The sequence below is a fragment of the Protopterus annectens genome, chromosome 2.part1 (genome assembly GCF_019279795.1).
Source record: "Protopterus annectens isolate FY-2018-M chromosome 2.part1, PAN1.0, whole genome shotgun sequence".
Lineage (NCBI taxonomy): Eukaryota > Metazoa > Chordata > Ceratodontiformes > Protopteridae > Protopterus > Protopterus annectens.
The window spans coordinates 1,792,440,675-1,792,453,110 of NC_056729.1; the positions used below are offsets into that span (position 1 = coordinate 1,792,440,675).

Below are 12,436 nucleotides of genomic sequence, written 5' to 3' on the forward strand. Positions count from 1 at the left end.
CTACATTTATGGTAAGTGTACAGAACTGTACTATGTTCATCGTGTTTCACTGTTGCAGTCATGACTGTAGGGTTGAATCCCAAAGCAGAATAAAAGGGAGGTGGTCATAAAGTAGAGGGGGCGGCTAAAAGGCCCTGCAAGACTGCAGAAGCAAAGCCTGCCCTAGACTTAGAGTAAAGAGGTAGATTGTAGTGCTTAGAAAAAGTATGCACTGAAAAGTTGCAGCTTCCAAAATGTCCTTGGTAGGAACTCCTCTGAGGAAGGCAGCTGAAGTGGCAGCAGCTCTGGTAGAGTGAGTCCTTATAGTCCCTGGTATTTGCTTTCCATGGTGTGAATAGCAAAATCTGATTCCATGAGCAATCCATTTGGAAATGGTCTGTTTTGAAATAGCTTTACCATGGGAACTTGAAGCATAAGAAACAAACAATTGCTCTGATTTCCTGATGTCCTTAGTTCTGTCCAGGTAAAAACGTAGTTGTCTGTGTACATCCAAGGAATGCAAGATCCTTTCCCCCTTATTTTGAGGAGTGGGGAAAAAAGTTGGCAAGTGAATAGTTTGATTTAAAGCCACTTTGTAAATCACCTTAGGCATAAAAGTAGGATTAGTCCTTAAAGCCACCCTGTCTTGATGAAAAATAATATAAGGTTCCACAGCCATGAGAGCTTGCAATTCCGAGACTCTCCTGGCAGAGGTCAGAGCTAACAGGATAGCTGTCTTCCAAGATAAAAACTTGATGTCAGCTGTGGCAGCAGGCTCAAAAAGAGGTAAGGGGAGTTTTTCCAAAACATAGTTGAGATCCCAAGCAGGAATGGGAGGAGATCTAGGGGGCCTTAAGTTCTTAGCTCCTCTGAGAAACGGTCTCATGAGCTGGTGGGAAAAGATTGGCGGGTCTGTATTATAATGAGCAGAAATAGCAGAGGCATGTATCTTTATTGAAGAGAAAGAGAGACCCTTATGTAAGAGGTCTGTCAGGTAAAGTAAAATCAGAGGAATGTTAGGAGTAAGAGGATCAGAATCCTGAGCCTGCATCCAGGAACAAAATCTTTTCCATTTTCCTGCATAAAATTTTCTAGTGCTAGGACGTCTGGCTTCTAAAATGATATCCATAACTGGTTTGGGTAGGAGAGAATGAATCAAAGACCCTGAATTAACCAGGTCGCCAGGCTGAGAGTTTTGACATGGGAGTGCAGAACCTGACCCTGGTGTTGGGACAGAAGGTTCGGAGTCTGTGGTAAAACCCAAGGGGGCTCCAGACAAAGGTTTTTCAGTGTTGGGTACCAAAACTGTCTAGGCCAATTTGGGGCCAGCAAGATTATCATCTTGGGCTTGTCCTGTTTGATCTTTAATAATACCCATGGAAGAAGAGGAAGAGGCGGAAAGGCATACCCCGAGAGGTTTCTCCAACTGAATGATAGTGCATCCACTTTCCATGCTAGTTCATGGAATGTCCTGGTGCAGAAAATCTGTAGTTGATGATTGAGGTGGGATGCAAAGAGGTCTATGTGAGGACATCCCCAGACTGCTGTAATCATCTTGAATATTTTGGTGTCCAGCATCCATTCGTGTGGGTCCGAAAGGTTTCTGCTCAGATTATCTGCCAGGAAGTTTTGCTTCCCTGGTAGAAACTGAGCTTGAAGGTCCAAGTTTGCAAGCTAGAGCTTTGTTCCAAAGATTCATGGCTAGTCTGCAAAGGGGATAGGAATGAGATCCCCCTTGCTTATGTACCACATAACTGTGGTGTTGTCTGTCCGTATCAGTAGTTGTCCTGGTTGTAGAAGATTCCTGAAGGCCAATAGAGCTTTCTGAATGGCTAACATTCCCTTTAAATTGATATGCAGGTGCTTCTGATCCTTTGTCCAAAGGCCCTGCAGACAGATACCCTGAAAATGGGCTCCCCATGCATAATCTGAGGCGTCCGTGGTTAGTATCTGAGTGGCAGGAGGCAGACAGAAGGGTTTTCCTTGGTTTAGAGTACATGCCTTGGACCACCAAAGGAATTCCTTTTGAAGACAAGGCAGGACGGAGATCTGTATGTCTAAACTGTGGCAATGCTGAGACCATACACTTTTTAGGTACCACTGTATTTTCCTCATATGTAGTCTTGCATATGGTACGAGAAGGATGCAGGAGGCCATGTAACCCAAAGCCTGTAGGAATCTCCTTGCAGATAGCTGAGTTAATGTTGCCAAGGTTTTGAAAGTTGAAGCCAGCTGTAATAGTTTTTCGTATGTCAGAAATGCCATCTGGGTTGTTGTGTTTAGAGAAGCGCCTAGAAAAATTATCTGTTGTGAAGGTGTCAAATTTGACTTTTTTATGTTTACTGTGAATCCCAGGAACTTGAGAAGATTCTGAACAAACTCTAGATGCTGGAGTAAGACATCCTTGCTGTCTGCCTGAATAAGACAGTCATCCAGATAAGGGTAAATTTGAATTTCCTTGAGTCTGCAATAAGCTACTACTGGAGCCAGTCATTTGGTGAAGACCCTGGGCGCAGTAGACAATCCAAAGCGCAGCGCAGAGAATTGATAGTGCCTCGATCCGGCCTTGAACCAGAGGTATTTTCTGCATTCCTGCCTGATGGGAATGTGTAAATAGGCCTCCTTTAAATCCAAAGTTACCATCCATGCATTTTTGGTCAGCATTGGAAGTAGCTTGAATTTTGGTATCTCGAGGAAAGTGTTCAAGACTGACAGATCCAGAATGGGTCTCCATGAATTTTGCTTCCTGGGAACTAGAAAGAGCCTTGAGTAAAAACCTTGTCCCCTCTCTGAAAGTGGAACTAGTTCTATGGCTTTCATAGCCAAGAGAGCTTCCACCTGGTTTAAGGCCTCTAACCATTGATGTTTTGGAAGATCTGGCCATCCGCTTGGTCTTGGTAGGGTATGAAAATGGAATTTGTAACCTCTTGAAACCACATCCAGAACCCACTTGTCTTGGGTTATATGAGTCCAATTTAGGTGAAAAAGAGAAAGTTTTCCTCCGAGAGGGGCTTCCAGGCAAGAAGTTCCTGCAGCCCAACAGAGGGAGTCATTGAGTCTGTTTTCTATGAGCTTGCGACCTGTCCTCTCCTCCCCTAGGGGTGGAAGCAGTCCACTGTCTTGGTCTATAAGAGGCTTGCGTTTGAGGCCTTCCTCGGGAGCTTCTGTATCTACCCCTCTGAGGCCTGTCTGAATTGGGAAAGGACCAATTTTTTTGTAGGCCAATTCCTACTAAATCTGGGTGGCTGTACTTGTAAGAAATCTTTAACTGTTTGCATGGATTTTGCCTTGTCCTCCATCATCTTTATCACCTCTTCAGCTTTAGATCCAAACAAAACATTATGCTGAACAGGAGCATCCAATAATTTAGCTTTTACTTGATCTGGCAAATTTTGTTCCTTTAACCATGCATGCCTTCTAATGAATGTGCCAGAGGCAGCAGCCCTACAAGAAGCCTCGAAGGCATCAAATCCACAGTGTAAACCATGCTTCCCAACTTGTTCAGTGGCAAGCATTAAGTCATGTAATTCCTTATCATCCTCACAGGCGGAAATGGAAGTTAGCTTTTGTTTTAATACAGACAGGAGAAATTGCTGGTATTTCAGCATATGAAACTGACAGTTTAAAGCCCTAATAGATAAAGTAGCAGAAGTGTACACTTTTTTGCCCCATCTTTCTAAAGATCTGGAATCCTTTTCAGTGGGAATGGGGTTTTTAGCAGAAGCGGCCTTAACCCCCTTAGGACCCTGAGAAATGGTTTCAGGGTCAGCAGTAGGATTCTTGTATAAAAACTGGTGGGAATCAGGAACCCTATATTATCTGTCTGGCTTAACAGGAGCTGGAGGAAGAGAGTCAGGAGTTAAGTTAGCCTCCGAAAAAGCATCATCTACAATATCCAAAATAGGAGGAATAGCCAGGGGTCTATGTTGAGGAAGAAGAAGAAAATCCCTTAGTCTTTTCTTAGATTCCGAGTACTCCTGTCCTTCCCAGTGAAAATGTTCCCTCATTTCATGCAAAGTTTCCCCAAAAGAGAAATCCTCAGGGGGAGAAGCTGAAGGAATGGATTCCTCAGCATCAGAATCCTCATAAGGAGGGAAAGAATATTCCTGGTCAGAAGAAGAAACTGAAGAAACAGAAGCCTGATCAGAGGAGTCATAATAAACTTCCTGCCTTGGCCTTTTATCTGGAGGGGGATGTGAACCCCTAATCATAATAAGTAAGTCCTCTGCCATCTTAAGTAACTGTTTCTGAGACTTGGGTGCTGGATCAGAAGAGGCCTGGGCTGCAGTCTTTGATTTGGAAGGAGTCTTTGCCTTTGTCTTTGGCTTTGCCTTTATTAGAAGCTGAGTAGGCCTGAAAACCCCTTCGGAAGCCGGTACCTGCACAGCGGCTCCGGACCCATCCGAAGGAGCATTGTCCGAAGGTCCTGCAACAGAAATATTCAGAGGCCTAGTTGGCTCCTCGTCGGAGTCCGTTTCGGCCATCGGTTCCGAAATGGCTGACGACAGGGGCTGCAAATGCGCCTCACTGACGACAGCCGAACCTAAAGCTGGCTCTGCTTGTACAACATCATCTGATTTGGGACCTCGGAGGCCTGTCTTTATCCTTGAGTCGTTTGTGAACTCCGGTAGCCGGAACCGTATCAGACGACATTTTATAATTAAAACGCCTACCGAAGTAATGAAATGCAAATTCGTACCTTCGTTTAATCGTACGTTGATTGAATCTAGCACAAAACCGACAACTAGCTACGTCGTGGTCAGGGCCTAAGCAAGGAAAACAGTAAGAATGAAAATCCTTATGAGGTATTTGCTTCCCACATGAAATAAAATTATTAACTTTTTCTGACATCGGACTGGAGCAAGAAAAAAGTTTCCCCAACGGGGTACTTAGCTTTGAGTAGGAGAAGAAAGTCTTCGGACTGAAGAACGTTTATAAAAAATTGTCAGGAGTCAGCCGACCGGCACTTGCGAACTGCTATCACCGCACGGCAAGAAAGACTGGAGAACATGGCGTCAGACCCAGACTTTGGGATTCTGGCCAACCGAGGACTGCCTGCCGGCGGGGGAGAACCCTACAGTCATGACTGCAACAGTGAAACACGATGAACATCTGAGAGTTGCCTGGTTCTCCGTGGGTGCCTTGCATCCATCAGATCCAAGTCTTACAATAAGAAAAAGAAGTGTTCGGATAGGATAATAGAGGAAAACAGGATCTGAAGAAGCTTGCTCATATATGCGATCCACGGATGTTGCGCCATACTAGCAGTTAAAGACAGTTGGATCGGAGGGCTTAGGATCCGAAGAAGATATGTAGATAACTGACAACAAATTCAGGGACCAAACCTGCCAGATCTGAGGAGGACTTGTGGTCTGACATAGGCCTTATGCACCTTGGATCAGATGGATGGATCTTATATCCTTGTCACACTATACTGTATCTCTCCTTGTTTTTATGGGGGGGGGCTTGAGCCCCGAAAGAGACCAGCAAAGGCTTTAAGAGTATGGTGATAGCTGCCTCTATTACAACTAAAAAAAACAACCTGCAGTTTTTGTTCTTGTGCAGTCCAGCACATTCAACACAATCAGTATCATAATAGGGACCAAGCCTGTCAGATCTGAAGAAGAACTGGGATCTGAAGGAGGCCCTAGGAACCTCACATCTGAGGAAGTGGATCTGAGATCCTTGCTTAGTACTCCGTTTGCTCTTTTCCTTTAATGGGGGGAGGGGGAGGCAGAAGAGGTCAATAAAAAGCCACAAGGGAACAAAGAGAGCTAACCAAGCTCCTCTGGCCACAGCAAAACAATCTAAAATCCTAGCAATGTTTTAATACAAGCTGAACTGCAGAGATTCAGAAGCACAAAAGTCATAAGCAGTCCATGAGAAGCTTAGCAACCTGTAACAGCAACAGCCCCTTAGCCACCACCAGATGATAATGTAACAGGCTTGCATTAGCATGAGTTATCTGATGGATAAGATAAGATGTCTGAAAAGGAACAAGTCTGCCGTTATGTCAACAGACTACTGGAACAGGTAAGGCATTTAGCAGAAAAGCTAACCGCGGAAAACCATGGTCCCTACCCCTGACAAGCGTGTAAGCTCTGCACTGTCTAGGGGTTAGAAAAAACAGCAACAATCAGACTACCATAGACACACTAGAAACAAATCTCTCACCTCTTAAGAGTGAAAAATGCTGACACTCTATTTAAAAATTGCTCTTACAAGTTTAGAAGATGATATACTAACAGGAAAACATTAACAAACTGTCTGAAGGGTATGAGGTATAAAACTGAAACATCTATCATTTTTTTCAGACTTCAAACTTCTACAACTGCTGTAAAACCACATTTTATGAGAAACAGACCAGAAAGGGAGGCATGACCTGCTAATTTAAACACTTGAAACAGACTAGCAACTATAAAGACCAAACTCTAGCACACCGCAAAATGAAAAGGCAATCTCCACAAAAAATGGAAAGCAACATTTCTAGGCACAAGTGTACTACCAAAGGAAAAAGAAAAAAGGACCATAGGATTTAGGCAGGAAAAAAATAGCTAGATTTAGGTAAATAAGATAAAAAGTCTTCTTATAGCTCAAGATCCAGATTCCTCTGTCTCACCACGACTGAGGCAAACGAGATCTGAGGAGTTAAGGATATTGTACTGCATTATGGGAAGATGGAGGAGCTCGAGATTAGGATCCAAAGTCTTGGAAAAGAGGCTGAGTAGGATCAGAGACCCATCACTGAAGAAGAATGAAAAGGACATCAAATCCTTTTTAACTGCATCCTCAGTTTTACATTTGACTAAAAACTCTTTCAGAGCTGGTCTTTCACTTAACATTTCTCTGTTCCCTTCTCTTTGATTATACTCTGATTCCAACCCCTGACAACGAAGGCAATTTCTAACTTGCAGCCCTAACTCCTGCTTCTACCACCTTTTCCTCCTGCAATCTTTGCTCCCAGTACACTAGTTCCTTTGCTAATTTCCACAAGTAAATTCTATCCCCCTCTATAACTCTGGTAAAAATTCCTTCCTCCATTTGCACAACAGCTTAGTTACTAGATTACTTTCTGCTACTTCATGAATGTAATATTCTTTTCTGCTACTTCATGAATGTTATATTCTTTACAGCTGTTACTATCTCCCTTATGGACTTGCATCCACAATTCTAGTCTCACAAATTTACACCCCCCTTCCTATTTCATTATCATTATTTGCCACTTTGATTTATAACCTTCTGCTCAATTTATACATATGAGCCTTAACTGACCAACTTTAAAGTACCCCTTCAAATCAGATAATCCTAAACACAGTTGTCCAATGAGGAGGATCAATCTATCTCACTTAACACCTGCCCTCTTGTACTAATAAATAAATTCCTTCGACTCATTACTAATTAGCATCCACAACTTTGCTTCTGGTCAATAAAACTTGCCTGAGCTGTATAAAAAACTAAATGGACTAAAAAAGTTTTCATTGCTTGCATTTTATTTGCATCCATAAATCAAGATCTTCCAGTTTCTTAACATTTGTATTAGCTTCTGTTCAGTCTCTTCCAACATATCCTAAGCTGTCATAACCAAATCCTTTGCAATCCATACACTTAAAACAGTTCATCTCACTGTGTTCCTATAAGTATGGATATTGTGGAAAGCACCCCAGCAATAAAAGACTACAATACCTATCACACATTCAAACCATCCTCTGAAAAGGAAAAAACGAAAGCAGGAGGTGTTTCCATTTACATAAAAAGCAATCACACCTCTAGACTGGTCAAGCAGGATTACTCACTTGAGCTACTCCATGTCCAGCTGACCATAAGCAAAAATCCCCACCATATCATTGCTAGCTACGGGTCCCCCACCACGAACCATGAAAACCACTCTGCATACCTGAAGTTATTAGAATCACTTAACATTCAGCCCAGCACACTGCTCATGGGTGATTTTACCTACTCCTCCATAAACTGGGAAAGTCTGAGAGATTCCTGGACTTTGTCAATGCAAATGTTCAGGAACAGCTTGTCTGTACTCCAATTAAGGGCTCAAATATCCTTGACCTATTCCTTACAAACACTGAGGAAGCACTGCATCCCCCAGCATAATGTCCTCAATGTCACGATCGGATCATAAATCCGTCTCCTTTGAAATAAATGCAATGGCAGTACCCTCATCGAACACTACAACCCTAAAGAATTTTTTCTAAGACAAATAACCTCCTATAAAGTGAAAGCATAGATAACTTTAAAGCTTCCCCTAACCCCAAAAAACACAGAGGCCTATGCAGAGGTATACACAAATGCCATGTATAACCACAAACAACAGTACCGGACTGAACTAAACCCAGGTCTAGGCATAAAAACAAACCACCCTGGTGAACCCCTGGCATAAGCAGACTATACAACAGAAGGAAGAAATTCTGTCTGAAAGCAAGTGGGAGGGAGCATAACAAAGTAAAAAAAAATCCCCTCATTAGTGTCAACAGGCAAAACAGGGAGCTAGTGAAGTGTTCAGAAGCTAAATAAAAGACTAAAATAGCCTCCCAAGCAATGGACAACCACAAACCATTTTTTAGTTATGTCCAAAATCTTAAGCTCACCAATGCGCTGACCTAGCTGTGGAAGGCATTGCCTATACTCAGCCAGAAGAAATAGCAAACCTGCTGACCAACAAATTCAGCTCAGATTTCATCCCCTTATCACCTCCATTCTCTCCCTATAACATACTCTCTACCATTCCTTTGCCTGTTACCACTGCTCTCTTTAAAGCTAGATACACAGCATCAATGGGCCCTGATGGAATACCAGGGTGCCTATTAAACAGCTTGAAACATGATCTAGCAGACACACAGATCTTTATTTAAACCACAGTCTCCAGACAGGCTTTGTCTCAGCAGAGTTGGGGACAGCAACAGTCATCCCTCTGCACAAGACGGGACTATCAACTGATCCAGGAAACAACCGACCCATAAGTCTGACTAGCCTCATATGCAAGTTTATGGAATGGATAAACAAGCACCTGATTAACAACACTGGAAATCTCCAGACTCTAGACTCAACACAGTCTGTCTTCATTAAGGGTAGGTCTTGCTTGCTCAAGCTGGCGGACTTCTTTAAGAGGGACACCAAAGCCAAGGATGAGGGTAAGGATAGTATATATACTGCCTACCTTGATCTGGCCAAGACATATGACACAATATCCCACTTGGGTATTACAGAAAAACTCACAAAATTAGGCATAAACCTCTAGGTCACCAGATGGAATGTCAAATGGCTCATGGATAGGACACATGTTGTTCGAGTGGGGAAATTCACATCCAGCAAAAGACCAGTCACCAGTGGAGTACAGCAGGGCTCAGTGCTGGCCCCTCTTCTGTTTAGAATATACTTCTTAGACATCAAGGCAAATGCTGATGGCCTTTGGCTGACCAAGTATGCTGATGACTGCAAGTTGGGGGGGGGGTGCAATCACTGACTCCCCAAACAATGTTGATATCCTACAGAAAGGCCTGACACACACTAATGACTGGTGTCAGAGCCATGGCCTCAAACTACATGTGAAGAAGTGCATAATAATAACCTTTGGGAAATGAAATACCCATGCAAATTATAACACTGACAGCCCCCCCACCCCGAAAGATCTGGATGCCATGCCTAAGTATGTCATACTGCCACTATACTCGGCCCTCACCAAACCAATAATCAAGTGCAATGCACACACTGGCATTTACCTCGCCAGGCACCTGCAACAGTTGGAGCATCCTGACATGTTTCTCAGCAAAAAAGTACAGAGTATAAACATGTCATAATGTGGACTGATTAAAAGCCCTATCACCGTATTCAGTTTCCTACCGATTACTGAGGGATGATCTGTGTCTGACCTACAAGGCGGTCTCTGTCCCAACCCTGATGGAAATGTTGCATATTCTCAAAGCTAAGTTCACGAGTGTTACCTGCTCCAAAGTCTAAACCTGATCTCTGACATAAACAGATCATGCTGGAGATACAGATGTGTGTTCCAGTTGATCCTCCTCTGGAATAACACTGACTGAATGAATTTATTTGGGGGCGACTTGGGAGAGATTCTCCCCATAGAATAAGTAGTTTAGGATTACCTGACTTGAACAGATACTTTAGAGTTGCAAATGATGATGAAGCATGTGGGAGTTAAAGACATAAAGACAGACTAGGATTTTGGATGAAAGTAGTTGAGGATAACAATCAAAATAAGAATATATTTTAATATAGTAATCTTTAAGACTAAGATGGGGGGTAATGGAGAAATGAGATTTTACCAATAAGTATGTCTGCAAATAGGGGTACAGTGGAGGCTGGAGTTTAATGGCAAAGGAGCCAAGGTACAGACAGCAAATAACTTGAGAAGGACTCTAGCAGTGTTATGAGGATAAACAGAAGTTTGGACTTCAGGTTAGAGTTTGCCTTCCCTAACAGAAACTGATAAAGAACAGGCTCAGAGAAAGGGATATGGAAGTGCCTAGTGTAACACTCTGGTAGAAATTTCTGTTGAGAGTGTAGAAGAGAAGTTGCTGTTAGCAAGTTATATAAAATAGTGCATGGTAACTATAAAAATCAATCAGAGGTGGTTAGGAAAGAGAAATGAAAAGTAGCTGGCAACAGAACAATGGGGGAGAATTTGTAAGGTTTTCGTTTCAAAAATAATATCCATATTAGAAAAACTTTTTTCTAACTCAATCATGTCCTTGGTTAGGTCTTCACAGTTAAATATCCTCTCTTGAGGCATCTAGGACCTATAGACAGCAGTGCTGACCTAGATAAAGATTTAGATGGGGACAGATTTTCATTTCCAAAAGCATCCTATTCATATTAATTATAATCTAGAATTAAATAAGGCTTGTATCAAAACATTTCCCTTCTCAGTAATATGGATATATTATCTAGTGCACAGGAAGGATAATTGGTATAAGAACACATGATCAGGTGTGACCTTTACTTAGATATTGTTGCCATACATGAAACAATAAATGGCACACTTTTGTTAAATACGTTTCCTTTTGACACTCCTTACAAAACGCAAGGGTAGAGCATTAAGGACAATTCCTAGGCCTTTGTGTTTGAACAAAATACCATGAGTGTTTATGCCAGGCAAAAAAAAAACGTTCCTACTATGCTATTAAAAATAAAAACATGTACCAAGGTCATAAGACAAGAAAAGCCACAACATTCTGAAGGAAAGACCTCTGTCAATAACACCACACTTTTATTTTTTTTTTTTTTTTTAACTCCCCACTGGTAACCTTCAGCTGCCACCAGCTCCTCTCATCCCTCACTGGTCTACCAGACCTGCCATCCCCACCCATCTCTACTTCACCCAAATCTGGAACTAGTAAAGGAGATTAGAAGATGCTGGTTCAGCATCATACTACTGCCAGGAGTATATTCTAACACCCTCATGGTAGTCTTGCCAACTCTGCTATAGGTGGCTACGAGAGGTGTATGTTACAACCTCTTGGTGTGCACCAGGCTCTTAATGCTGCTATTTTAGTGGGCCTAAGCTACATCCCTACCTCCAGGATGGACAAGCCAGCATCGGTCACTCACTACCATCTCCCCTACCTGTTCCTCCAGCACCAATGCTGTTAGGTCAACATGGATCATCTGAGACGCACACACAGGGCTTTATCCCTCTGTGCCATGGGGCCAGGTCAGCACCACACACTGTCTTAAGGAAAAAAAAAAAAAAAGGAAGAGGTGCTAACAAATTTCTTGTTGGAAACGTCCCTAGCACAACAAAAAATAAGGATAAAACTGAATAAATGACATAAGTAATGGACTTACCTCCCCATCCAAACTGCTAATCCTCACCAACTCATTCAGGATTAGAAGTGCCCCATGAACTCTGTCATCACGGTTCATGCCCTTCTCCTTGGCCAGAGTTTCATCAAAGCCTTTCTCTGCTTCCTCAAAGGTTTGCTGCAGATAAAAGTAAGAGTAAAATAACTTTAATAAATGTACAACTTAAAGATTACAGCATTAAGTCAAGGAAAGACATCCATGACATAAAAGTTACATACTCACAGTAACTATGCATCTGGGTTGTCCATTTTTATTTTTCCTCAACGAATGGGTTCAGATTCAATCCACAGATCTGATTTATCCACTTTCTCTAGATTCTAGGATCCAAATCTCGAGCTCCTCCCTTGCCATAATGCCCCTCATTACTGTGTTATCGCAGATCGAGTTTGCTGCCATTATACAATATCATTGCATGGCATCTTAATACCAATACAACAGAAAAGTGATAGCTAAAAGATCAGCAGCGCAAACAGGAACTACAGTTCCTATCAATAATTCCGTTAGGTCTCTCCCAAAGACATGGATAGGGGAAGGTGGGAGGGAAGTTGAGGAAGAATGAAAATGGACCACACAGATGCATAGTTACTGTGAGTACATAACTTTTACACCAGATGTTGTCATT

The 12,436-nt window shown here is 42.4% G+C and overlaps 1 protein-coding gene across 2 annotated transcripts in view; it reads right to left on the minus strand.

Annotated features, from left to right (window-relative positions):
• Positions 1 to 12,436, minus strand: part of MTOR (mechanistic target of rapamycin kinase) — a 4,577,509-nt gene that overhangs the window by 4,265,246 nt on the left and 299,827 nt on the right. For both annotated transcript variants that reach the window (XM_044063218.1, XM_044063219.1), the window contains exon 6: positions 11,797 to 11,931. In XM_044063218.1, the coding sequence (XP_043919153.1) occupies positions 11,797 to 11,931 (135 nt within the window). The remainder of the gene's footprint in view (positions 1 to 11,796; positions 11,932 to 12,436) is intronic.